Source organism: Eumetopias jubatus, unplaced genomic scaffold (genome assembly GCF_037043125.1).
Source record: "Eumetopias jubatus isolate StellerSeaLion01/CBP00866 unplaced genomic scaffold, mEumJub1_p1.0 scaffold_1, whole genome shotgun sequence".
Classification (NCBI taxonomy): domain Eukaryota; kingdom Metazoa; phylum Chordata; class Mammalia; order Carnivora; family Otariidae; genus Eumetopias; species Eumetopias jubatus.
In genome coordinates this window covers 197866114-197893747 of record NW_028274807.1, presented here as the reverse complement: position 1 = coordinate 197893747, position 27634 = coordinate 197866114, and the positions used below count along the sequence as shown (strand labels likewise).

At 47.8% G+C, this 27634-nt stretch overlaps 1 protein-coding gene across 1 annotated transcript; it reads left to right on the top strand.

Annotated features, from left to right (window-relative positions):
* Positions 1–2113: 2113 nt before the first annotated feature.
* On the top strand, positions 2114–11442 carry GRM2 (glutamate metabotropic receptor 2). The gene is made up of 5 exons (XM_028124519.1): positions 2114–2571; positions 4973–5810; positions 7703–8778; positions 10604–10784; positions 11018–11442. The coding sequence occupies exons 1-5, from the start codon at positions 2125–2127 to the stop codon at positions 11089–11091; spliced, it is 2616 nt and encodes an 871-aa protein (XP_027980320.1). The 5' UTR covers positions 2114–2124; the 3' UTR covers positions 11092–11442.
* Positions 11443–27634: the final 16192 nt, after the last annotated feature.

The window sequence follows — 27634 nt, the reverse complement described above, 5'->3', positions numbered from 1 at the left end:
CTGCGCAGAGCGGGAGCGCCCGAGGATTCAGCACCACGCGGTGGACAGCTCCGGGACGGAAGCCCCGCGAAGAGCGGTGCAGGAGTCGAGGGAGGCGGAGGCCCGGTTGGGAGCGGGGATCCGGAGTGGGGAGGAACGGAGGAGGGGTTGGGGGCGGGCCCGGGCCAGGGGCGGGGCGGGCTGCGATTGAAAGCGGCCGGGCGAGCGGGCGGGCGGAGAGCGCAGAGCTGCTGAGCGAGGGAGCAAGCCAGCGAGCGAGAGCTGGAACCCTGCGCCCCCGGCGCCGCTCCGCTTCTCTCCGCGCCGGAGTCGGGCACGCCAGGTAGGGTAAGCCCGTGGTGCTGCGGCCGCCACCGACCCTATCAATCCTGACCCCATGTCCCGGAGACCCACGGGCCCTCGAGTTCTGGGGCTCCCGGCCGGGGCGTCCAGACAGTGCTGGCCAGGAGCTCCGGGAAGCGGGAAGACAGCCCCAGGCATCCCGCCTTTCTTCCCCAGAGAACGCACGCCCTGCATCACGCTCCTCCGTTTTTCCTCTCCTTCCATCCTTTGGTCTGTCTTTCTGTCTGTGCCTCTTTGTGTCAGCCTCTTGGGCTCAATCACTCCCTGCCCGGATTTCGTGGCCCAGGCCACCGCTGCCCCCCTCTGGGGTTCTGTCTCCCTTCAGGATATTGTCCCTGTGGAAGGATTGGATTTCGGTCCTGGCTGCCCCTGTGGAAGGCTTGTGGTCTTGACCAGTTTGGACCTCAGCCCCCATCTGGGTCCCTTCCCCATCTGTCCTGGTCTTCATGCTTGCCTCTCTCTCCTGGTTGCCTGGTTGAGCTGCTTCTTTCTGAGTACCCACAGGATCCCAGTCCCCCTGCCCTGGCACCAGGGGGAGATTAACCCTGAGGAGCGGAGGGACAAAGTGAAGAATCCCAGTCTCTCTGACCAGGACATGGGGTCCTTGAACTAGTGGCTGTCCTTCAGCCTCAGTTTCCTTCTCCTAGCATTCCCAAGCCTGTGTGAATGTGAGAGCCTGTGTAGGGTGGGCATCTGGGAGGGTAGCTGGGGTACAAATGAAGCGCAGAGTGGAAGAGGGAAGGAGGAGTCCCGAGGGCCAGGGCCAGGGCGGACAGGGTGGGGAGAGGATGAAGATAGGGAGATGAGAGATGATGACTTTCTCGGCTTGGATCTGAGCTGAAGGAAAAACAGGGGCATAAAGTCTCAAACAGCATTCTATGCAGAGCTAAGGTGTCCAAAAGTCTCACCTTGAGCACTGTTTTGAGATTCTGACCAGATGAACTGCCCCTGACCCTGGACACATGTAGACTCGCATCTACTTTCCCTCTTGATTTAAGACCTGTGGCCACTTCAGTGTCCCTCCCTGGGGCCAGCCTCTCCACCTTGCTGTCAAACTCCCAGGGCCTAGAGTCTCTATTACTTCCTCAGTCAGGGGGCTCTGGGATGGATTTTTAAGAACTAGGGCCTAGGACCCTCGGGCGCTCACCTGGGCTCCAGTCTCTCTAGATGTTGGAAACTACCCTTTGGAGGCCTTTCCTTCCCTCTTCCCTGGTGGGTTTCAGCCACAATTGCCCATCTCTGGAAATGCAAGGCTCAGGATCGGGACTAGACCCCCAAGTTTATACTCTAACCTGGCCCGTGCTGTAAAGGCATAGACTTCGGGGTCCTGGGAAGTTTGTGCAAGGTCTTGGACACTCTTTGATTTACAGCAGGATTAGTGTTGGCTGGGGTCTCCCGACTTCTCTCTGCCTCCCTCCCTCTCTGCTGAGTATTCAATGGGCACAGAGCCCATTTACAGATCCAGATCAGGGCAAAGCTGAGAAACAGGCCAAGGGGTGTCCTGGAGCTTCTCAGCCTAGTTTGTGATACTACCTCTCCCTGGCTCCTTTGAAAAGTCCCGAGGGAAGGGAATTGGGGAAGGCAGAGTCAGAGGGGTAGCCACTCTTGGGTTCCACTTCTTCCTGTTTGTCTGTCTCTTTCTCTGCAGGAGCTGGGTCCCTTATCTTTCTTCCTGCCTGTCCTTTTCCTGGTCCCTGTTTCCTCCTTTCTTTGCCTTTGCTGCTTCTACCCTCATCCCCTGGAGGCCCGGGTCTGCTGGACCCATCCATCCCCTTTGGGACTATGGGATCACTGCTTGGGCTCCTGGCACTGCTGCTATGGGGCGCTGTGGCTGAGGGCCCCGCCAAGAAGGTGCTGACCCTGGAGGGGGACCTGGTCCTGGGTGGGCTGTTCCCGGTACACCAGAAGGGTGGCCCAGCAGAGGAGTGTGGGCCTGTCAATGAGCATCGAGGCATCCAGCGCCTGGAGGCCATGCTTTTTGCACTGGACCGCATCAACCGTGACCCACGCCTGCTGCCAGGTGTGCGCCTGGGCGCACACATACTCGACAGCTGCTCCAAGGACACACATGCCCTGGAGCAGGCGCTCGACTTCGTGCGTGCCTCGCTTAGCCGTGGCGCTGATGGCTCACGCCACATCTGCCCCGACGGCTCTTATGCCACCCACGGCGATGCTCCCACCGCCATCACTGGTGTCATTGGCGGCTCCTACAGCGATGTCTCCATCCAGGTATGTGGGGGCTGCCCAACTGCGGGCTGGGGAGGGAGTCTGGAGGCAGAGCCCAGAATTCCCTCTGAGGAAGGGCTCCAGGCTGCCATGCACTGGAAAATGGGCTAGGAGCTTCCTTTAAGTAGCTTTTTGTGGAATACTAAGAAAGTGCCCCTGTCACATAATGGGGGTTGATTTTTAGCAATTGTGTAAGGAAAACATCCCTCTTCCATCACACACACACATGCCTGAGGTTAAACAGCCCTGTGAAGCTTAGTAGCCAGGCCTCTTGAGTCAGAACTCCAGGTTTGAACCCTGGCTCCCCTGTGTACTATGTGACTCTGGGCATTATTTCTCCCTCTGTGCCTCTGTTTCCTCCTTATAGAATAGCAGGACTCAGAACACTTGCCACTCTTAGGGTTGTGGTGGAAATTTAATGGGATAATACATGCAAAGCATGTATTGGAGGCATACTCAATATTAGCTGCTGTTATTAGTACCCCATTTTATAGATGGCGGGTGCTGGCAAAGTGGAGACATTCCCCTAGCGCCCTCGCCCAAGGGCCTCCAGCTCTGTCAGATCATCTCTCCATGGCTGGAAAGAGGTGGAAGATAGAGGCCAGGAGCAGCCCAGAGAAGAGAAACAGGGTTGGGGACCCCAGAAGAAGAGAAGCAGAATGTGTGTGGCAGGGGGAGGGTCCCCTTGGGTCTTCAGGGTGTACGGGATTTGAAGGGATGGCAAGGTGAGGGAACAAGGCCTTCCCTCCTCCTGCTTTCTCACAAGAGGTAAGCAGAGGGTCCTGGCCCAGCTGATATCCCTGGGCATGCCTGGCTGCTTTAGCCCAGGTGGGATGCTCCCCTTCCCAGACTGGGTCCCACCTCTTGCCTGGACCCTTACCTGCCTGGTGTCCAGAATAGGCTCCCAGATGAGGCCAGAACTGGGATCAGAGTCAGGATTTGCAAGGAAGGCCTTGGCTGGGGCTTTGGCTTCTTTTAGGAGGCTGGCTTCTTTTAGGAGGGCACTGGGCTGAGGCCATTGCAATCAGAGGCAGGGCCAGGACCCCTGACCTGGAATGCTTGCTTATTCAGGAGAAATGAAGCAGGAGTCTGAACCATGGAGGAAGCTTCTGGCCTGGTCATCAGGCAGGCCTGCTCATCCCCCTACTGCAGGCAGTGAATTACCAGTTCTGCCAGTCCCAGCTACCGGAGGTGGTCGGTAGCAGCTTAGACAGGTGTGGCTGTGCCTGCACCTACATCTGCCACCTCCCACCTGCTGTTGTCTTCAGGGGCTCTGGGATGCCTTCCTAGCATCCACCCTCTCCACAATTCTCTTCAGGGCTCCATGCATTCATCTCCAGGAGCCCGGCTACCTTCCTCCCACCCCAAGCTGTCTGCCTCCTGTAGCAGGGCCCACACTTCAACATCGGTCTGTTTTTTCCTTGTCTGAGTCAAAACAAGGCCCAGCCCTTCATCCTTAGGCTGCACCTGCCTGTTCATCATTCCTCCTTATTCCTGCCCTTTCTCTCCTGCCCAAATCCCTCTAGTCTTCCATATGCCAGGCACTGTGGCCTCACAGGGATTCTCATTTTTATCTGCTCAGCAGCCTTGTCAGGCAGGAATGAGAAACTGAGGCTCAGAGAGGTTTGCTAACTTGCCCAGGGACACAGGCAGAAAGTACAAGACGGGAGGGTGTTGAGACTGTCAGAGTAAGAGCCTGTGTCCGAGGTGCAAAGACAGGACCTAGCTCCCTCCTGTGGAAACTGGGCTTTGTCCTGCTCTCACCTAACCATCCCACCAGGTCCTTATCTGGACCCCACTCTTGGGGTCAGGGCCCAGGCAGTCAGGGGTAAGCAGGAAGCCTTGAGCTCAGCCATCCAATGGAGACCAACTCTTGGGCTCTCAGGGCCATAGGGCCCACAGATCTGGGTTTTCTTTCCTGGGGAAGACTTTTCTTTCTTTCTCCATCATTCCATCAGTATGGTTTCTGGGGAAGGGATACCTGCTCCACATAGGTAGAGAGCCTAAGAGCCCTGAGCATCCCAGATGCCAGTTAGCGCCCCCACCCCGCCCTGTGCAGCCAAGTACCAGCCTCTTCCAGTCCCGGATTTGGGCCTTCCCTTGCCTCCCTACTTTTGCAACTGCTATGCATCTGAAGGGGGACAATAGAGGGGTTCTGGTGTGGCTCAAGAGCCTGGTACCTCAGCCCTAGGTCCTCTCTCCCCCAGCCCTTGGGAAAGGGTGGAAAACTCCCTGCCCCCAGAGGCAAGACACATCAAGACAGGATATAGGCCTTTGAGGAGAGGAAGACCTCAAGGCTGACTACACAGACACTTGATCCCAAGGTCGAGTAGCTGTGAGGAACACATCTGTCTTTGGAGTTTGACCTGATCTCTGATCTTTGACGGCTCTACCTCTCCCCCAGGTGGCCAACCTCCTGCGGCTCTTCCAGATCCCACAGATCAGCTATGCCTCCACCAGTGCCAAGCTGAGCGACAAGTCCCGCTATGACTACTTTGCCCGCACAGTGCCCCCTGACTTCTTCCAAGCCAAGGCCATGGCTGAGATCCTCCGCTTCTTCAACTGGACCTATGTGTCCACTGTGGCATCCGAGGGTGACTATGGCGAGACAGGCATCGAAGCCTTTGAGCTAGAGGCCCGCGCCCGCAACATCTGCGTGGCCACCTCGGAGAAGGTGGGCCGTGCCATGAGCCGCGCAGCATTTGAGGGGGTGGTGCGAGCTCTGCTGCAGAAGCCCAGTGCCCGTGTGGCTGTCCTGTTCACCCGTTCTGAGGATGCACGCGAGCTCCTCGCGGCCACCCAGCGCCTCAACGCCAGCTTCACCTGGGTGGCCAGCGATGGCTGGGGGGCCCTGGAGAGCGTGGTGGCAGGCAGCGAGGGGGCTGCTGAGGGCGCCATCACTATCGAGCTGGCCTCCTATCCCATCAGCGACTTCGCCTCCTACTTCCGGAGCCTGGACCCCTGGAACAATAGCCGGAACCCCTGGTTCCGCGAGTTCTGGGAGCAGAGGTTCCGCTGTAGCTTCCGTCGGCGAGATTGCGCAGCCCACTCGCTGCGGGCCGTGCCTTTTGAGCAAGAGTCCAAGATCATGTTTGTGGTCAATGCGGTGTATGCCATGGCCCATGCGCTGCACAACATGCACCGAGCCCTCTGCCCCAACACCACCCAACTCTGTGACGCAATGCGGCCTGTCAATGGGCGCCGGCTCTACAAGGACTTCGTGCTCAATGTCAAGTTTGATGGTAATGGGACTGGCCAGAGGCCACCAGGTTGTTGGCCTTTGGAGGATGAGAGGGAGTGGTCCCCCACGTTCCACTACTTGGCTAAGAGAATGTAGCCTACAGCAAGTAGGGGGGCCCCCCAAGGGGCTGGCAGAGCCAGGATGAGGTTGGCTAGACAGGGAGCACTCCCACCAGAGCCAGGACTGGGCTTCCTCTTTCTGGCCTGGTGGTCCTACAATTTCAGGGTCTCTAGTTCCTGCTTGGGCCTTGCTCTCTCTCTCTCCTGCCTCTTTATCATGCAGGGAGTGGGGACTTGCGGCCCTTCAAGCAAAACAGTGAGAGTCAGAATAAGGGTGGGTTGAAAGTGAGCATCAGGGGACACTCCATTTTCTGGGAAAATTCTATTCCTAGACCTGATTTTTCATTCGGGATGGCCACAGTCTCTTCATACCAAAATTTATTTTTATAGACATTTGTTTATTAATATTTTATTTTTTGAGAGAGAGAGCATGCACGTGCATGAGTGGGGGAGGGGCAGAGGGAGAAGCAGTCTCCCCACTGAGCAGGGAGCCTATGATCCGGGGACCCCAGGACCACGACCTAAGCCGAAGGCATATGCTCCACTGACCTAGCCATCCAGGCGCCCCTATAGACTTTTAAAAATATATATTTATTTATTTTAGAGAGAGAAAGTGCACATGAGTGGGGGCAGAGGGAGAGGGAGAGAAGCAGACTCCCTACTGAGCATGGAGCCTGATGCAGGGCTGGATCTCATGACCTGAGATCATGACCTGAGCCAAAATCAAGAGTCAGATGCTTAACTGAGCCACACTGACGACCCCATACCAAAATTTATTTTAATCAGTGTTCCAGCTTTACGAACAATGAATGCATCAGAATCATCGCTGTGCTGCAGGAAGCATCACTGTAGGATCCGTGGGAGAGGGCCAGGGCCCCCAAAGCCTAGTGGCCCAGGGTTAAGACGAATAATAATTCCAATGAGATTGACATTCAGAGTTGTGGGAAAATTGGGGGAGAGGTTAGGATTAGATTCAGGTGCATCAGGTTGCTGTTAGAGCAAGGCTCCATTCAGCCCGCTGGGCTGGGTGTGATTTATGGGAGGGCTCGAGTTGGATGCTGAGGACTTTGAGGCTGGCTGGAAGGAGCAGGGGCTGCAGGGGACCTGCAAGGGACTCCAGGCTGCACCATTCACCATGGGGCCTTAAGCACATCATCTGCTAGTGCAAACCCCAGCTTCTCACTGGGACCTGGGATGACAGGGGTCCTGCTTCCTCCTGAGACTGGCTGGGAGATGTAAGGTTCCTGGGCAAGGGGAGACGGGGAGTAGAAGTGTCTTGTGAGCTGCCTGATGAGCACATCCTTGTGAACATCAGTGGTTATAGGTGATCACTGAGGTTGGGGTTCGGCTAGGATTGGGGTCAGTATTAGGACTAGAGGGGCTGGCTTGTCATTGAGAGGCTTAAGTGGGACCAGGACTGGACCTGAGGCCGAGTTTAGCTGTGAGGGAGTCCCTGTTAAGTCTGGAGAGAGGGCTGTGGTGTGTGTTGTGATAAGGTTGGGGTCTGGGGTCTGGACTGGAAGGTATTGGAGACCAAGTGTAAGGTTAGGTTTTAGGGAGTCATGGTTGGGGGTTGGTGTGGGCATTAGGTTTGTGGAGCTGCCTGGGCTTTGAGGTTGGGGTTCTATCTCGGGTTTAGAGTTGAGATTTGTTGTAGCTTCTCATCTAGAAAAATGGCTGGTGGGGGAGGGAGGCCAACTTTAGTGTTGGGATGAGGCTTGGGAAGAATGGGGAGTGGCCTCAGGTCTGGGGTTTGGGTTCCATGTAGGGTGACGGTTGAGGTCACATCAAGATTACCCACCAATTCCACCCTTTCTTCCCTCCCCAACTCCAGCCCCCTTCCGCCCGGCTGACACACAGAGTGAGGTTCGCTTTGACCGCTTTGGTGATGGCATTGGGCGCTACAACATCTTCACCTATCTGCGGGCGGGCAGTGGGCGCTATCGCTACCAGAAGGTGGGCTACTGGGCAGAAGGCCTGACCCTGGACACCAGCCTCATCCCGTGGGCCTCGCCCTCGGCCGGCCCCCTGCCCGCCTCTCGCTGCAGTGAGCCCTGTCTCCAGAACGAGGTGAAGAGCGTGCAGCCAGGGGAGGTCTGCTGCTGGCTCTGCATCCCCTGCCAGCCCTACGAGTACCGGCTGGATGAGTTCACTTGCGCTGACTGTGGCCTGGGCTACTGGCCCAACGCCAGCCTGACTGGCTGCTTTGAGCTGCCCCAGGAGTACATCCGCTGGGGCGATGCCTGGGCCGTGGGACCTGTCACCATCGCCTGCCTGGGTGCCCTGGCCACCCTCTTTGTGCTGGGTGTCTTTGTGCGGCACAATGCCACTCCGGTGGTCAAGGCCTCGGGCCGAGAGCTCTGCTACATCCTGCTGGGCGGTGTCTTCCTCTGCTACTGCATGACCTTCATCTTTATTGCCAAGCCATCCACGGTGGTGTGCACCTTACGGCGCCTCGGTTTGGGCACCGCCTTCTCTGTCTGCTACTCAGCCCTGCTCACCAAGACCAACCGCATTGCACGCATCTTCGGCGGGGCCCGGGAGGGAGCCCAGCGACCACGCTTCATCAGTCCTGCCTCGCAGGTGGCCATCTGCCTGGCTCTTATCTCAGGCCAGCTGCTCATTGTGGTCGCCTGGCTGGTGGTGGAGGCACCGGGCACGGGCAAGGAGACAGTCCCGGAGCGGCGGGAGGTGGTGACATTGCGCTGCAACCATCGAGATGCGAGCATGCTGGGCTCACTGGCCTACAACGTGCTCCTCATTGCACTCTGCACGCTCTATGCCTTTAAGACCCGCAAGTGCCCCGAGAATTTCAACGAGGCCAAATTCATAGGCTTTACCATGTACACCACTTGCATCATCTGGCTGGCCTTCCTGCCCATCTTCTACGTCACCTCCAGTGATTACCGGGTGAGCTCCCTGCTACAGAGTGGCAGTGGGGGAGGGGGCGGACACTGGGCCTTCTGTTTCCCGGTATCTTGTTGACTCTTCCGATCACTCTGAGGCTCCAGGAGGCTGGATGCTCACCCAGGGGCGCACAGCTTGCGGTGACCCAGCTGGGACTGGACCCCAGGGGGAGGTGGGAAGGTTGAGTGGGGCCTTAGGCAATGGCCAAGGAGGTGGAGGAGTTAGAGCTAAGATTTCAGGATTCAGATGTCACCCTTGAAGCTCGAGGAGATGCATGTGCTGAAATATGTCCAAATGAGCCTCCCTGCTCCACTGAAGTGTTGGCTGCAGAAGGGAAGACCTGGTCTAGTGGGTGGGCGATCAGGGGATCAACTAAAGAACTAAGTCAGGAAATGTTGCTGACTTGTTTTGGTTGACAAAAGGTCATGGGAGGAGCACAAAAGAGGGAGGTGTGTGTGTGTGTGTGTGTGTGTGTGTGTGTGTGTGTGTGTGTGTGTGTAGAGAGAGAAAGAGAAATATGGAGGGCTTCTTAGAAGAGGAGTCCTTGAATCGGGCTCTGCAGGATAGGCAGGTTTGAATAGGTTGGGCAGAGAAGATAGTGGGGAGCAGCCAGTACAGAGGCTGACTGGAGCAGAGGGTGGGCACTGGCCTCCCTTGTTGAGGAGGGGAGGCACAAATGGTGGAAAGGAGGCAGAGGTGAGGGTGGACAGTGAGAGCGGGAATGGCGGGGCTATCAGGCCATGCAGGCCCAGAGGGCACAATGCTCTGATGCCCCGCAGAGCCGTGGAGGGTGGCATGGCGGCCCCTGGAGCTGTGCAGCTCTGGGGTTGAGGGAAGGAAGCAGGGACGGCAGAGAAGGTGAAGCACAGAGCAGCAACAGATCAGGGATCTAGGGCTGAGGATGGTAAAAGCAGGAGGAAACTGTGCCCCAGTTTGTGGCTTCCAAGCAAAGTTCCAACTGGCACTGAGTGTCTCACTAGGTCTCCTCAGCTTCAAGGGGGCAATGGCTGCTTCAGATGGGTTGGTCAGGGCAGACCTCTTTGAGGAGGTGAGAGGTGAGCTGAGCTCTGGAAATAAGAGGATCATTTTGGTGAGTCCTCATGACGCTGGAGTAAACTCCATGGCTCTCCCCATTTTACAGACGAAGAAACGGAGACTCAGGGAGGTTCAATCCCTTGCCTAAGGTCACTCAGCTTGGGAGTGTAGAGCAGGGTCTGAACTGACAATCTTAACAATTAAAGGAGCAGGAAAATCGAGACAAGAGCCCCTGCAAAGGCCCTTTCCCCCAGGACAGAGGTATGGTGGGCAGTGCTGGGGGCCAGGGCGGCTGGGCTTGGCTGCTATTGCACCTGCTGGGCCACCTGCCTGGTTGGTGGAGGCCAGCGCTGGGGAGGGAATCTGCTCGGACTCAGCCTGCATTTGCATATGATTTGCATTTGCATGCCAATCCTAGGTGGTTAAGGACTGACCTGGACATGCACACAGTACCCACACGTGCACACATGTGCGTACGCACACACGCACACACATATATCTGCCCACATATGCATGCAGATACACACTTATACACACACGAGTACATACACTCCGATGCACACAGACACCCCTGCACCTTGCATGTTCATCCCCTCAGCTGGAATTTTCATCTCCCGGGAAGGTGGTCCACGGGCTGACGCTGGGACTGTGCCCACCTTCCTAGAAATCCTTTGGGGCTTGGCAAATGGACCAAGGCCCAGCGCTGGATGCTTACCATCTCCCCCCGCCCCCAACCCCACAGCCTGGGCAGGGGTCCTGGGGCCAGACTCATCCTTGACTTCACCCATTCCAGGTACAGACCACCACCATGTGCGTGTCAGTCAGCCTCAGCGGCTCTGTGGTGCTCGGCTGTCTCTTTGCGCCCAAGCTGCACATCATCCTTTTCCAGCCGCAGAAGAACGTGGTTAGCCACCGTGCGCCCACCAGCCGCTTCAGCAGCGCCGCCACCAGGGCCAGCTCCAGCCTTGGCCAAGGTCAGCATTCACCCTAAGCAGCTCTGGCTCCACCTCAGCTCCTCCGCATGGAGGCCACTCCTTGGGTTGCTGGGATTCCTTGGCTGGAGGTGGAGTGCTCCTTAGATGAGGCTGGACAAGAGACGGAGGGGTGAAGTGGGGAGGAAGCCTCCTTCCACACTCCTGCCTCCTCTGCAGCCTGCTCTCTGGGAGGGACCTCAGGCTTGGCCCCAATCTCTGGCTTCCTTTCCTAGGGTCTGGCTCCCAGTTTGTCCCCACCGTTTGCAACGGCCGTGAGGTGGTAGATTCAACAACATCGTCGCTTTGAGGACCCCACATTCCTGCCCCGACTCAGCTGCTCCCTGGGACCTGGGGCAGACCCGCATCCAGGCCAGGAGGAAGTCAGCTGGAGCACTGCAATAATGCCAACCCTACACCCACCCCCAAAGCCACCTACCCACTGACTCCAGCCCTTCAGAGTCAGAAGTCAGGGTCCTTGGCCCAGGCGCCTCTGCAATAACCACCAACTGCCCTTGCAGCGTGTCCCCTCCTTGCTAAGCCCAGGACTCGGAAGGGAGCAAGCCAGGGTCTACTCCGCCCTGGAACGGGAAGGCAGAGGACTGCCGGCTCCAATCCCCAATCAGCAAAGGTGCTTCCAGCCCCACCCCTCCCTCCTTCTAGGGCCTTTTTAATTTTTTACATAAGTTATTCCGGGATGGGGAGGGGGGTTCTTGTGGGGGCCATCCCTCCCCCTGCATAGTAGTTTGTCCTGTGGTTTATTTTGTACTATCTGTAAATAAAGTGTCTTTATTAAAAAAAAAAAAAAAACACTCATTACCTTTGACCCAGGGAGACCCCTCGTGCCCTCCAGAGCCTCCCAATCTTCCTTTCGATAGTATTTGTTGACTCTGCTCTGTGCCAGATGCTAGGATCTGGCAGCCAGCAAGACAGACCCAGCCTTGCATGATGGGGAGACAGAAAATGAAAAGGAGCCCCTGCAGAGCGGCCGAGGAACCAATGGGGTGATGGCAGGGGGCTTCAGTGGACACAGGCTCATCTGTCAGTCCAAGGGAAGACCTGGATGGTGTGGGCGGTGGGGCTGGAGGGACAGCTGGCTGTGACCGGTAACTGCGGGCTTTTCCACACTGGCCCGCCTGGCACTTGGAGGAGCCACCAGTTAGCACGGAGGCAGGCTAAGTGTTGGTATGGAGGGAACCAAGAGGAGACACAGCTGAACATCGCCTGTTCATGTAGCGCGTACAAAGCGGGAAGGAGCTCAGGGGGAGGGAGGAGAGGAAGCAGGAAGAACAGAGACTGGGCAGCTGGAGAGGCCACCTGCTGTCAGACTCTGGGAGAGGTGGGAGAAGGGGACTTTCTCCGTTCTTGGAGGAACTCTCACCCAATAGGGGGGTTGTGGAGCCCAGAGCCCTCGGGCACCCTTCCGTTGCAGTCTGGGGCTCACCAGCAGAGGGCGCAGTGGCACGGCCTCGACCATGGGGCTCAGCCAGGCAACCACTGCCCTCCTGTGGCGTAGGGGCCAGTGGGCGCAGAACCCAAATGGGAGCAGATCCCGGCATCTTTTGGGGACCGCCCCCCCACTGCCGCATCACGGAGGGACAAGGTCCTGTGTTGGGAGATGGGCAGGCCAGGGACATTGGTTATCTTGAAGCTAACTCATTTGCATTTACAGGCCAGCAAGTCTGTGGAAATTGGGGTTAACAGTTTTAAAAATGTAAACAGAAAACCGAAAAAGAAAATTGTAGAAATGGCATTTCCTCTCCAGCAGACTCCTAAAGTGTAGGGGTGCCACATAACATGCAGAACGCCTAGTTAAATTTGAATGGGGTGTAAACAACGAATGATGTTTTAGTATAAGTATGCCTCGTGCTACATTTGGGACATACTTGTACTAAACATTTTTGTTGTTTATCTGACATTCAAATTTAACTGGGCATCCTGTATTTTCATCTGCTGGTTTTGGCAAGCCTACTGGAGTGTCTCGTTTCCAGCTTTCTGGTCTTGCATGACCCAGGCCTGGGGGTAGCCCTCAGTGGCTGAGCACCAGGGCAGTGTCCCATGGGAACTGCGGTGCTGGTCTCTGCCTCCAATGTGGCCTTTTCTGGGTCTTCCTGCCAAACCAGACCCAGGAAACATTTGCCCATCTTCCCAGTCCCTGGACAGGCCAAGATGGGCTCTGATGCTTTTGCAAGGGGAAAGCAACCCTCCGTTCCATGGCTTCGGCTATTTACCTTAAAACGTAATAATAATAATAATAATAATAATAATAATAGTCTTTAAAAGGTAATAATTAACATGGTTCATGGCTAAAGAAGTACAAGGGATATTCAGTGAAGAATCTTCTATCTCTGTCACCCATCATCTGCAGCAGGAGGTGGATGAAGGGTTCCTGAGGGCCCGTCCTGACGTCTGTCCACCACACCCCTTTCCTTCCACCACCACCCGTGCCTTGCCTTGCCCCCGCCCCCAGTCGTCCTCCCGGTCCTGACTAGCCTGGCCTTATATATCTGCTCTCCACCACGTCCATGTCCCACGAAGCCCTGACACCTCTGTCTGGGAACCCAGTGGGGAATCAGTGGTCCCTGCTGGGTTGGCCCAGCTACTGTGAGACTTGGAGTCCTCCAAGGAGAGCCTGGCCCTTTCTGGGGCCTCACAGCAGAGATGCCAAACATTTGGGGTTCTCTCCACCCAGACAGAGCTGCCCATCAGGGTGAATTGACTGTCCTTGAACCAATCAGTCTGCTTTGCTTGGGCGGCCCAGTTTACTGTGGGGCATTGTTCTCTCCCGTGGCTTGGCTCACAGCCCCTCCCTGCCCCTCTGCCACCCCTTCACCCGCACCTTGTGGTCCTGGGCAAGCTACAGCAGATTGGGTGGGCCTGGCTCTCTCTCTCAGCCAGGAGTTCCTGTGGCTTGGGTGAGGCCACTCCGTTCCCTGCTCCCCCCAGTCCTGGCACAGAGTAGGGGAGAGCGAGCCCTCTCCAGAGGAGACCCTTGAGATAGGATATGGAAATCTAAGAAGTTGGTGGTGTGTTGAGCAAAGGTGTTGGAGACAAAAGAATAGAGCTGAGGGGAGGATGGGGAGCCAGGCGAAAGATTCAAGCTCTTCCCCATCCCTGGGTCCTGTGGAGAAACTTGCTCCAGAGCTACCTTCCTGCCAGGGTTCTCTCCCCATTCCTCCCACCGGACCCGGGCTGCTCTCGCCTCCGCCCCTGGTGTTGGGGGTCATGAGAAGTAGAGGGGAAAGGAGGGGTCACTGAAGGTCTCAAAAAAACCTTCTGAAAATGTCTCCCCCCAACCTCCTGCAGAAAAGGAAAGGAGCCTGGCCTCCCTACACCCAGGGACCAGCAGGCGATTAAGTACTAAAGATGGGGTGTCCTCAGTCTGGGGGAGAGGGGCTAGATCTGGGGAAAGCAGGAGAAGGAGAAAGGTGGGAGTCAAGGGAGGTGAGAAGCTGGGTGGGTGCAAAGGGAGGGGGGGAGAAGTGGGGGGGCAGGGGCGGCCGGAGAAGAAAAGTAAGAGAGAGGCTTTGAACCCCAAGGGGTCTCACCAAGACGTCAGGTTTGTTTAAGAAAAATCACTTTATTCTTTTATCGAAACAATATACACTCCCTATAAACGGTTTAAGCATTGCAGAAAAGTAAAAAAAAAAAAAAAAAAAAAAAAAATGTATTAGCTCCAGTTGCATCATTCAAATATAACCCTCATTAACATTTCTGGTACAGCATCCCAGACATATTTCCACGCATTTTTACAGATAGGAGGAGGGATAGAAATACTTTCATAAAAATGGGATCATGCCATATGTCTATTTTTTTTGGTGAAGATTTAATTTTACTTGATTCTAATTGAAGAAAATGAATCTGAAGTAAAACTGAAGGAATTCTTGAACTTCACAGACATTTCTTCAACACGCAAGAGATTTTCCCTCTGAAAGATCCCCGTGAGTTGAAGAGGGAGAGTGATAGTCAGAGATAAACATTCCGGTCGTCTCAGGGGATCTGAGGAGAGTCTGACCCCGTGGCTGACCTTGCCCCGTGAAGGAGAGGAGGGTGGGCCCTTCCCGATGCACACTGCTCCTGTCCAGAGGGGATTGTTCTCTACGCGGCCACAGTGCACTGTCACACGGAGGCAGACACCCCCAGGGGCCTGGTGGCTCGCGTGTATCTGTAGTTCAGCCATGCCACGCACTCACGTCGGTTCCCACTCCTCAGGTGTGGTGGTGTGAGACACCGTGTCTTGGCACCTGAGGGCCCTGGGGTGCGGAACTCCCTGGGGTGCATCCTTTCTCCAGGCAAAATAAACCAGGCGCTGGGGCAGCCTCTTGGTCACAACATCGGAAACTCTCTCTCGTGGCCTTCCAGCATCATGATGTTTTTATTAACCACAGTTTCATTGCAGACCATATGGACTGATTCCTTGTTGAGAAATTGAGAACATTAGCATTAGCTAGTAGTTTTACGTTGTTCAGTGTGATTGCGTCCAAAGTCTGTTTGGTAAGAAGGGGTGACTTAGTTATTCTGCATTCATTCTTTGTCCTATGTGTTCAAAGGTCGCTTTTGACTTACTTTTAATTGTTGGAATTTTATTAAGCAGTTTTTCTTTTTCATGGAAGGCTTGTGGCCCCCATATTCTGAGTTTTTTTATATTTGACAAGGCCCTTTCCCCCCATGTTCCATGAATGTTATTACAAAGATTTTGTCTTATTAGCTTATTTTACCAATTTTTTTTACCAAATTATAATGTAACTCATCTTAAGAAGATCTCCTTGTCTGTAATAATTACTTCCCTTTTTTGCTATGAAAATTTTATTTACAGGGCGCCTGGGTGGCTCAGTTGGTTAAGCGACTGCCTTCGGCTCAGGTCATGATCCTGGAGTCCCGGGATCGAGTCCCGCATCGGGCTCCCTGCTCGGCAGGGGGTCTGCGTCTCCCTCTGACCCTCTTCTCTCTCGTGCTATCTCTCATTCTCTCTCTCTCAAATAAATAAATAAAATCTTAAAAAAAAAAAAGGAAATTTTATTTACATATAAAGAAGTAGAATGCTTCCACAAACCCAGTACCTACCTTTTAGAATTATCAATCTCTGGCTAATATTTTTTCACATAGACATCCATTCTTTTCCTCCCACCCCCTCCCGAATTTTTTAAATGTAAAATTCAGGATGTAATCTTATCCTTTTAATTAAAATAATATAGAACATTTATTGAGCATTTACTGTGTTCTGGACACTCTTACTGTATAGATATATGTTATTGCACATATTGTACTTACGTTTTCATTTAATCCAATGTTAGGTGCATTCTTTTAATGTACTCATTTTACAGACATGAAACAAAAGTTTTATTGAAAAATGTACACATTTCACAGAGGTAAATCTCAAAGAATTTTTTTCACAAACTGAACACATCTTTTAACTATCACCCAGATTAATGATGGGGGTATTTTCCTCTTAACTTTTTTACTTGAATAAAAACGGGCTGGTTTTAGTATAATTGGGGTGCACGCTCTTTTTAAAAAATTTTCATGTTTTTATTTTGATATACTTTACATTTTAAAACAATTTTTTATTTATAAGACGATTGTAAGGGTAATACAGATAGTTCCTCCATGCCCCACACCCAGATTTAACACGAGTAAATTAGTAACAAATAGTAACATTTGTTACAATTACTGGGCAAATATTGATACCTTCTTATGAACTAAGACTCCATAGTTGATTCAGATTTCCTGGTCTTCCCCTAACACCCTTCTTCTGCTCCAGGATCCCATCCAGGATACCTTGGAGGCTCTGTTGAGGAGGTCTCGGGGAACACGTGGTCGGCGGCTGACCCGCAAGCTGGATTCCCGCCTCAGAATGTGCAAGAAGCCCACCATCACACCGTCCGAGCCATTTTCAAGCAGGAACCCTTGAGAGAGCGGCGTGGTGCTGAGAGCTCCGGAACGGGGTTTGTGACCGACGGCTAAGTCCTCAGATCCCAGTTTTCCAGGGTCCCAGATAAGCCTGGAGCCTGTAAGTGCGCTTGCTTCTTTTTTTTTTTTTTTAAGATTTTATTTATTTATTTGACAGAGAGAGATACAGCGAGAGAGGGAACACAAGCAGGGGGAGTGGGAAAGGGAGAAGCAGGCTCCCCACTGAGCAAGGAGCCCGATGCGGGCCTCGATCCCAGGACCCTGGGATCATGACCTGAGCCGAAGGCGGACGCTTAACGACTGAGCCACCCAGGCGCCCAGTGTGTGCTTGCTTCTTAAACTTGCCACCTACCGATCTGGAGTGGCCTGCCTCTTCCGTCCCTCTCTCCTTGCCCTTCCCGACCGCCACCAGTTTTCCACCCAACAGGCTCCTCTTTTTTTTAATTTGTGATTTATATATATATATATATATATATATATATATATATATATGTATGTATGTATGTATATCTCTTTCCCCCCCCCCCAGTTTTATTGATATAATGGACACACATCTCTGTGTAAGTCTAAGGTATACAGCAGAGTGGTCTGACTCACGAATATTGTGCAATGATTAGGGCAGTGAGTTTAGATAGCATCCATTACCTCATGACGAGGAAATTAAAAGGTAGGCACCTGGGTGGCATAGTGAGTTAAGCGTGGGGTTCTTGATCTCAGGGTCCTGAGTTCGAGCCCTGCATTGGGCTCTGCGTTGGGCACGGAGTCTACTTAAAAAAAATGGCAAAACAAGAGAAAGAACTTTTCTCCTTGTAAAAACCTCTTTTCCTTGTGACAAGATCTCTTGGGATCGACTCTCTAACAGCTTCCCTCTATACCACACAGCAGGCGTAGCGATGGTCACCATGCAGTGCGTGACACCCTAGCACTCCTGTACCTCCTAACTGGAAGCTTGCTCCTTCCACCACCTTCCTCCTGGCCCACACGCTCTCCCTCAGAACTCGGTGGACATTTCTCTGTCGTCTTCTAGCTTTGAGTGTTGCTGTAGGGAAGTTTGATACTTGTCTGATTTTAAAACAAATACTGAGTGGTATTCTGCATGCTTTAAAATGCACAGATTTTAGGGGTATGATTCTGTGGATTTTGACGAACGTGTACACCCTGGCAAACGTCACCCAAATCTAGACGTAGAACTTTCTTGTTACTCCTGAAAGTACCCCACCCCCCACCTCCTGGAGACAACCATTGTTTGATTCTCATCAGCATTGTCTAGTTTTGCCTCTTCTAGAGCTTTCTATCAATGGAATCATATTATATGTACTCTTTTGTGTCTGAGTTTTTTCTCTCGGTCTGTTTATATGATTCATCTGTGTTGCTGTGGGAATCAAATCTTTGTGCCTTTTTTATCACTGAGTAGTATTCCAGTGTACAAATACATTGTAGTTCCATTATCTGCTTTCCTCTTGATATATACTGATCCTTTCTAATTTTTAAATCTCTTATAAATACATCTACAATGAACACTTCTGAGTAGCCCTTTTTGTGGACATAGGTTTTCAGCGTTCTGTAGTAAATGCCAAAAAGTAGAATGGCTGAGTCATAGAGTCAGTGTTATTTTAATCTCGATTGGAAATTTCCAAATGGTTTTCTTATGTGTGCCATTTTACAGCAATATATGAGAATTCCAGATACTCTTTACCACTTGTCAGTCCTTTTAACTGTGGCGGGTATGTAGTGGCATCTTATTTTGGTTTTAATTTGTGTTTCTCTGGTGATTAATTATACTGAGCATTTTCTCATATTCTTTTAGGCTATTCTATATCTTCTTTTTTGAAGTATCTCTTCAAATCTTTTGCCCATTTTTATCGGGTGATTTATTTTTTAATGTTGTTTTGTAGGAATTCTTTATATATTCAGGACGAGTTCTTTATCAGATAAATGTATTGAGAATCTTACTCTGTGGCTTTGCTTTTAATTATCTCACTCCATTAATGAGCAAAGAAATTTTGCCGAAATACAATTTGTCAATTTTTTATTTGAAACTAATGTAACATTGCGTGTCAACTTTATCATGTTGAGGATCTTCCATTCCTTGGTTTCTGAATATTTTTAACATGAAAGGATGTTGGACTTGGTCAAAATTTTCACAGCATCAATTGAGATGATCATATGATCTTTCCCCTTTGCTCTATTAATGTGTTGTATTACATTGAATGGTTTTTATGTGTTGAACCACCCTTACGTTCTGGGGCTCACTTGGTCATTATGTACAGTCTTTTTAATATGCTTTTGGATCTACTTTATTAGTATCTTGTTGAGGATTTTTTTAAAGGTTTTTTTATTTATTCATTTGAGAGAGAGAGTGAGCAAGCCAAAGAGCACAAGCAGGGGCAGTGGGAGAGGGAGAAGCAGGCTTCCTGCTGAGCAGGGAGCCAGACGCAGGGCTCGATCCCAGGACCCTGGGATCATGACCTGAGCTGAAGGCAGACGCTTAACCGACTGAGCCACCCAAGGCGCCCCTTGTTGAGGATTTTTTCATCTGTATTCATAAGGGATATTGATCTGCAGTTTTCTTTTCTTGAGGTACTTGCCTGGCTTTGGTATGAGGGTAATATTGGTCTCATAGAATGACTTAGGAAGTGTTCTCTCCTCTTCTATTTTCTGGAAGAGTTTGAAAAAGATTGGTGTTAATTCTTTAAAATGTCTAGTAGAATTCACCAGTAAAGCCACCTGATCCTGAACTTTTCTTGTTGGGAGGTTTTTGATTACTGATTCAATCTTTTATCAGTCTATTCAGACTTTCTATTTTTTTCTGGGTGTCAGTTTTGATGATTTGTGTGTTTCTATGAATTGGTCCATTTCATCTATGTTTAGTCTGTAGATAAGTATACACCCATGAGACTGTCACCAAAATCAAGGCCATAAACTTACCCGTCAGCTCCAAAAGATTCCTTCTATTCTCTTTATTTATTAAATTACATTTTTTTTGTCTTTTGTGGTAAAAGCACTTGACAAAAAAGTCTATCTTCTTCACTAAGAAGATATTAGTAAGTAAGAACTAGTATTGTTAATTACAGGCTCTGTGTTGTATGGTAGATCTCTGGAATTTACACATCTTGCATAACTGAAACTCTGTACCCTTTGGCTGACACCTCTTTGTTTCCCCCTCCTCCCAGCCCTAGTAACCATTATTCTACTCTCTTTCAGTTTGACTATTTTAGATTTCTCATAAAAGTGGGATCATGCAGTGTTTGTCCTACTAGAGAGGGCTTGTTTCACTTAGCATAATGCCCTTCAGGTTTATTCATGTTGTTGCAAATGACAGGATTTCCTTCCTTTTTATGGCTAATAATATTCCAGTGTGAGTGTGTGATATGATATATATCACATTTTCTTTCTTTTTTTTTTAAAGATTTTATTCATTTGCCAGAGGGAGAGAGAGAGAGAGCACAAGCAGGAGGGAGCAGCAGGCAGAGGGAGAAGCAGGCTCCCTGCTGAGCAGGGAGCCCGATGTAGGACTCGACCCCAGGACCCTGGGATCATGACCTGAGCCGAAGGCAGATGCTTAACCAACTGAGCCACCCAAGCATCCCTTTCTTTCTTTTTCTTAATTGAAGTATAGTTAACATACAGTGTTATATTACCTTTAGGTGTACAATATAATGATTCAACAATTCTGTATTTTCTCACCGCCCCCACAGTGATTCAGCAATTCTCTACCTTACTCAGTGCTCATCATGATAAATGTACTCTTAAACCCCTTTACCTAATTCACCCACCACCACCTACCCCATCTCTCCTCCCGCAACCACCAGTTTGTTCTCTGTATTTAAGAGTCAGGTTTTCAGTTGGTTTGTCTCTTTTGTTTTTTTGAATTGTTTCTTAAATTCCACATATGAATGAAATCATATGGTACTTGTCTTTCCTTGACTGACTTGTTTCACTTAGCATAATACCCCCTAGGTCCAATCATGATGTTGCAAATGGCAAAATCTCATTCATTTTTATGGCTGAGCAATATTCCATTGTGTATATATACCACATCTTCTTTATCCATTCATCCTTTGATGAATACTTGGGTTGCTTCCATATGCAGGATTGTAAATAATGCTGCAACAAACATACAAGTGCATATATCTTTTTGAATTAGTATTTTTCTATTCTTTGGATAAACACCCAGTAGTGGAATTACTGGATCATATGTTAATTCTATTTTAAACTTATTTAGGAACCTCCATACTGTTTTCTACAGTGGCTGTACAAATGGGCATTCCCACCAACAGTGCATGAGGGTTCCTTTTTCTCTACATCCTCGCCAGCATTTGTTATTTCTTGTGTTTTTGATTCTAGCCATTCTGACTGGTATGGGGTATGAGGTGATATCTTGTTGTGGTTTTGATTCGCATTTCCCTGATGATGAGTGATGTTAAGCACATTTTCATCTACCTTTTGGCCATTTGTATGTCTTCTTTGGTGAAATGTCTATGCAAGTCCTTTAACTATTTGTTTTTGTTTTTGTTTGTTTGTTGCTATTGAGTTGTAAGAGTTCCTTATATATTTTGGATATTGACCTCTTATCAGATAGATGGTTTGCAAGTATTTCCTCCCATGCCATAGGTTGCTTTTTCAGTTTGTTGATTGTATCCTTTGCTGTGAAGAAGATTTTTAGTTTGATATAATCCCACTTACCGATTTTTTCTTTTAATGCCTGTGCTTTTCATGTCATATCCAAGAAATCATTGCCAAATCCAGTGTCAAGAAACTTTTCCCAATTTTTCCTTCTAAAAGTTTTTTTTGTTTCAGCTTTTACATTTTAGCCTTTAATCCATTTTGAGTAGATTTTTATATATAGTGTGTAATAAAGGTCTAATACCATTCTTTTGCATGAGGGTATCCAATTTTTCCATCACCACTTATTGAAGAGACTGTCTTTTCCCCATTGTGTATTCTTGGCACACTTGTCAAAGAAGGGTTTGATCATATATGTGTGGGTTTATTTCTGGGCTGCCTATTCTGTTTCGTTGACTTACATGTCTGTTATTATGCCAGTACCATACTGTTTTGATTACTATAGCTTTCTAATATAACCTATAATCAGAAAGTATGATACCTCCAGTTTTGTCCTTCTTCCTCAAAGTTGCTTTGGCTATTTGGTGTCTTTTGTGATTCCAAATGAATTTTAGGACTGTATTTGCTATTTCTGTAAAAAGAAAATGCCATTAGGATTTTGATAGGGATTAAATTGAATCTGTAGTTCACTTTGGGTCATATGGACATTTTGACAATATTAATTCTTCTAATCCATTAACATGGGATATTCTTCCATTAACTTATGTCTTTAATTTCTCTCATCAATGTTTTATAGTTTTAAGTGTACATGTCTTTCACCTCTTTGGCTAAGTTTATTTCCAGGTATTTTATTCTTTTTGATGCTATTGTAAATGGGATTGTTTTCCTAATTTCCTTTTCAGATAGGCCATTCTTAGTGTATAATATTGTTAGTGTAAAAATATTGGCCTGATTTAAAAAATATATTTATTTATTTATTTACTTACTTACTTGAGAGGGAGAGAGAGCGTGTGAGCAGGGGGAGGGGCAGAGGGAGAGAGAGAATCTCAAGCAGGCTCCCAGCTGAGCATGGAGCCCAATGCGGGGCTCGATCCCACAACCCTGAGATCATGACCTGAGCCCAAATCAAGATCATGACTAAGCCACCCAGGACCCTACCCCCCTTTTAAAAAGATTTATTTAGAAATGCAACTGATTTTTATTTGTTGATTTTATATTCTGCAACTTTACTAAAAGTGTTTATTAGTTCTAACAGGTTGTATGTGTATACATGCCTCTGTGTGTGTGTGTGTGTGTGTGTGTAGTCTTCAGGGTTTTTAACATATAACATCATGTCATCTGTAAACAGATAATTTTACTTTTTTCTTTTGGATTTAGAGTCCTTTTATTTATTTATTTTTCTTGCCTAATTGATCTGTCTAGGACTTCTGGTACTATGTTGAATAGAAGAGAGAAGAGTGGATTTCCATTCCTCATTCCAAATCTTAAGAGGAAAAGCTTTCACCTTTTCACCACTGAGTATGATGTTAACTGTGGGCTTTTCATAAATGTCCCTTATTGTGTTGAGGTAAGTTCCTTCTATACCTAATTTGTTGGTTTTTTTTAATGATGAAAGGCTGTTGAATTTTGTCTAATGTTTTTCTGCATCTTGAAATGTAATCATGTGACTTTTATTCTTTCTTCTGTTAATGTGGTATCTCACACTGATTGATTCGTGTATGTAGGGATCTTTGCATTTCAGGGATACAGGGATAAATCCTACTTGGTTATGGTATATGATCCTTTTAATGTGCTACTAAATTTGGCTTGCTAGTATTTTTTTTTAAGGTTTGCATTTTTTAAAGACTTTATTTATTTATTTGAGAGGTAGAGTGCAAGAGCCAGGGGAAGGGCAGAGGGAGAGGGGAAAGCAAACTTCCCACTGAGCATGGAGCCTGGCGTGGGGCCCAAGCCCAAGACCTTGAGATCATGACCAGAGCCAAAGTTAGACGCTTAACCCGACTGAACCACCCAAGCACCCTGGTTTGCTAGTATTTTTTTTTTTTTTGAGGAGTTTTGCATCTGTATTCATCAAGAATATTGGCCTGAAGTTCTCTTTTCTTGCGGTGTTTTTGACCTTTGTATCAGGGTAATGTTGACCTCATAAAATAAATTTGTGAGCGTTTAAGTTTTGTTATTAATTTTTCTTTAAGTGTTTGGCAGAATTCACCCATGAAACTATCTGGTTCTGGACTTTTATTTGTGGGATTGTTTTGATTGCTGCTTTCACCTCCCTATTTGTTATTGGTCTGTCCAGGCTTTCTATTTCTTGGTTCAGTCTTGATAGATTGTATGTTTCTAGGAATTTTTTCATTTCTTCTGCATTGTCCAATCTGTTGGCATATAATTATTCAAATAGTCCCTTATGATTCTTTTTATTTCTATAGCATCAGTTGTAAAATCTCCTCTTTTACTCACAATTTTATTTATTTGAATCTTCTTTTTCTTAATTAGTCCAGCTAAGGGTTTGTTGATTTTGTTTATCTTAAAAAAAAAAAACCCTTAGTTTCATCAATTTTTAAATTTTTCTATTCTGTTTCATTTATTTCTGCTTTAATCTATTTTCTTCCTTCAACTAATTTTGGGTTAGTTTGTTCCTTTTCTAGTGCCTTGGGGCATAAAATTAGGTTGCTTGAGATCGTTTACTTTAGGTAGACATTGATTGCTATAAATTTCCTTCATATAACTGCTTTTGCTACATCTCGTAAAGTATGTGGTATATGGTCTTTTGACTTCTGTTTGTCTCTCAGTATATTTTCTAATTTCCTTTTTTATTTCATCTTTGGCCCAATGGTTAAGAGTTTGTTGTTTAATTTCTATGTATTAGTGAATTTTCCCCTTTTCTTTCTATTATTGATTTCTATTTTCGTCGCATTGTGATTGGAAAAAATACTTGGAGGGAGTTCACTCTTCTTCAGTTCATTAAGATTTGTTTTGAGACCTAGCATATGATCTATCCTGGAGAATATTCTATGTGCACTTGAGGAGAATGAATGTGCTGCTGCCTTGGGAGGAATGTTTTGCATATGCCTCTTAGATCCATTTGGTCTATAGCGTTGTTCAGTTCTGCTGTTTCCTTATTGATTTTCTGTCTGGATGATTTTCCCATTACTGAGGGTGGGGTATTAACATCTCCTACTACTTTATTGTATTGGCGTGTGCTGGGTCCACTACCAAGGGTGTGAGTAGCGCTCCTGCCAGGTCCACAGGTGGGCTGGACTGCTTTAGGTCTGTGGCAGCAAGCCCACCACTGGGGTATAATTCTTTTATCTTTAGAGTCAGTAGTAATGGACTCATTTTCTTTTTTTGATTTTAGTTATTTATATCTCTCTTTCTCTCTTGGTAAGTCTAGCTAAAGTTTTGTCAATTTTGATCTTCCCAAAGAACCAATTTTTTGTTTTATTGATTCTATCATTTTTGTATTCTCTATTTCATTTATCTCCACTCTAATTTTTATTATTTTCTTCCCTCTGCTATGTTTGGGTTTAGTTTGCTCTTCTGTTTATAGTCCTAGAAGATTTAAAGTTAGGTTATTTAATTTGAGATATTTATTTTTAATATAGACATTTTATAATAGTAATAGTGCAGCTATTACGGCTCTTTTGTTTACTATTTTTTTAAAATCTTATTTATTTATTTGACAGAGAGAAAGAGAGAGCACAAGCAGGGGGAGTGGGAGAGGGAGAAGCAAGCTCCCCACTGAGCAGGGAGCCCGATGTGGGACTCGATCCCAGGACCCTGGGATCATGACCTGAGCCGAAGGCAGACGCTTAACCAACTGAGCCACCCAGGAGCCCAGATGGTTTTGTGTATTTTTAAAAAGATATTTTCTTAGCGTTTATGAGGGGATTAATATTAACATCCTAAATTTATAACAATCTAATTTGAATTGATACCAACTTAGCTTCAGTAGCATATAAAAATTTTGTCCAAAGAGCTCCATTCCCCCAAAGTTGTTATTGCCACAAATTCTATCATTATGCATTGTGGTCATTTACACAGATATATTATTTTTTCATACATTTGTCTTTTAAATAATATAGGAAATAAAAAGAAGAACTACAAATGAAAAAAAAAAAGGCCCACACAATAATAGTAGCTTTTATTTTTTATGTGTATAGTTACCTTTACTGGAGTTCTTTATATCTTGATAAGGCTTTAAAATACTGTCTAGTGTCCTTTCATTTCAATCTGAAGTACACCCTTTAGTATTTCTTATAGGGCAGTCTATTTGTGGTGCTCACTTTCAGCTTTCTGGGAATGTCTTAATTTCTCCTTCATTTTTGAAAGAGAGTTTTGCTGAATATGGAATTTTTGGTTGACAGATTTTTCTTTTAGCCCTTTAAAACTATCATCCTACTCCCTTCTGGTCTCCCTGGTTTCTGATGAGAAATCTGTTGATTTTACTAAGGTCTTTTATGCATGATGAATTTTTCTTTTGCTAATTTCAAGATTCTCTTTTTGTCATTTGCCTTAGACAATTTAATTATGAAGTGTCTCAGTGTGGGTTTCTTTATGTTTATCCTTCTTGGAGTTTATTGAACTTCTAGGAGATTTAGATTGTTTTATTTTATTAAATTTGGGAAGTTTTTAGCCACTGTGTCTTCAGATATTCTGTCTGCCCCCTTTTCTCTTTCCTCTTAATCTGGGATTCCTGTTATGCATATTTTAGACTTTTGATGGTGTCTCATTCTCTTAAGCTCTATTCATTTTTTTCTGTTCTCTTTTTATTTCTTCTCAGACTGGATAATTCAGTTGGCCTATCTTCAAGTTCATGGATTCTTTCTTCTGCCTGCTTAAGTTTGATATTGAAACCCTCTTGTAGTTTTCATTTTGGTTATTGTACATTTCAACACCAGAATTTCTATTTGGTGCCTTTTTATAATTTCTTTCTCTTTGTCAGTATTCTCTATTTGTTTATACATTGTAGTCCCAGTTTCCGTTAGCTCTTTGTCCATGGTTTCCTATAGCTCTTTGAGAATATTTAAGACAGTTGATTTAGAGTCTTTGTCTGGTTGATTCAATGTCTGTGCTTCCTCAGGGACAATTTATGTTAATTTCTTCTGTGAATGGGTCATACTTTCCTGTTTCTTTGCATGTTTTGTAACTTTTTTGTTGAAAACTGACCGTTTTGATTATAATGTGGTAACTCTGGAAATCAGAATCTTCTCTCTCCCCAAGTTATCTTTTTATGGCTTGCTGTGGGCTCTAGTTGTTTGGTTATTGACTTTTTTAAATTATTATTTTAAGTCTGTGTTCTCCTTAATATGTGGCCTCTGAAGTCTGTCTTCCTTTAGCTGTGTTCAGCTAGTGATTTACTGGAAAATTTCTTGAATGCCAGGAGGGAGAAGAAACAAAGAAAAGAAAAAGGACTCCCCTGGTTTTTGCAAAGTGTTTCTGCACTGGGACACTCCTTCAACACTTAGCCAGGCCATGTAGAACTCTGCCTTAGCCTTCACTTCCTGTTTGCTTTTAGCTTAGAGATCAGAGAGAGGTAAAAGCTTCAGGTCTTTGCAGGTGTTTTCAGGTCTTTGCAGGTATTTTCTGGGCATAAGTCTTACCCTGGTCATAAACACAGCTTTTTAAATCTCCCAGTATACACAGGCACTTTGAATGCCCTAATTTCTGAAAGAAACTATCCCCAGATTTTCCTGTGAGGCCTTTAGCACTCTATTGTATGCCTCAACTATAATCTTTTTCCCCAAGCAGCTGAGGTTGTTCACCTGCCTTATATTGTTCCAGGAATGCTTACTGCTTTTCCACCCCAAATGAGCTCTGAGATAGGCAAACCAAAAGCAAGTGCCTTGCATTAGTCCTTCAGGTAACACCTGGACAAATTAGACCAGCAAACACAATTCCATGGGAGTATGGTCTGCTCTGCTCTGGAATCAGTAACCAGTTCCTGCACTGAGGATGTGGGCTGCCATCTTCAAGACAGCCCTCATTCTGTAGACGGGGGGTAAGGGAATGGAACAATGGCAGATAAAAATTCCACAAAATCTTCCTACTGTTTTTTTTGTTTGTTTGTTTTTAAGATTTTATTTATTTATTTATTTATTTGAGAGAGAGAATGAGGGAGAGAGAGAGCATGAGAGGGGGGAGGGTCAGAGGGAGAAGCAGACTCCCCGCCAAGCAGGGAGCCCGATGTGGGACTCGATCCTGGGACTCCAGGATCATGACCCGAGCCAAAGGCAGTCGCTTAACCAACTGAGCCACCCAGGCGCCCCTTCCTACTGTTTTTACATTGTATTTTTCTTTGGGGTACCTGAGTGGCTCAGTTGATTAAGTGTCTGACTCTTGATTTCAGGGTCGTGAGTTCAAGCCCTGTGTTGGGCTCC

Coding starts and splice junctions, on each gene's coding strand:
- GRM2 (XM_028124519.1), top strand. CDS start 2,125: ATGGGATCACTGCTTGGGCTCCTGGCACTGCTGCTATGGGGCGCTGTG. Junction 5,811..7,702: donor GCTCAATGTCAAGTTTGATG/GTAATGGGACTG, acceptor CCCCAACTCCAG/CCCCCTTCCGCCCGGCTGAC. Junction 8,779..10,603: donor TCACCTCCAGTGATTACCGG/GTGAGCTCCCTG, acceptor CACCCATTCCAG/GTACAGACCACCACCATGTG.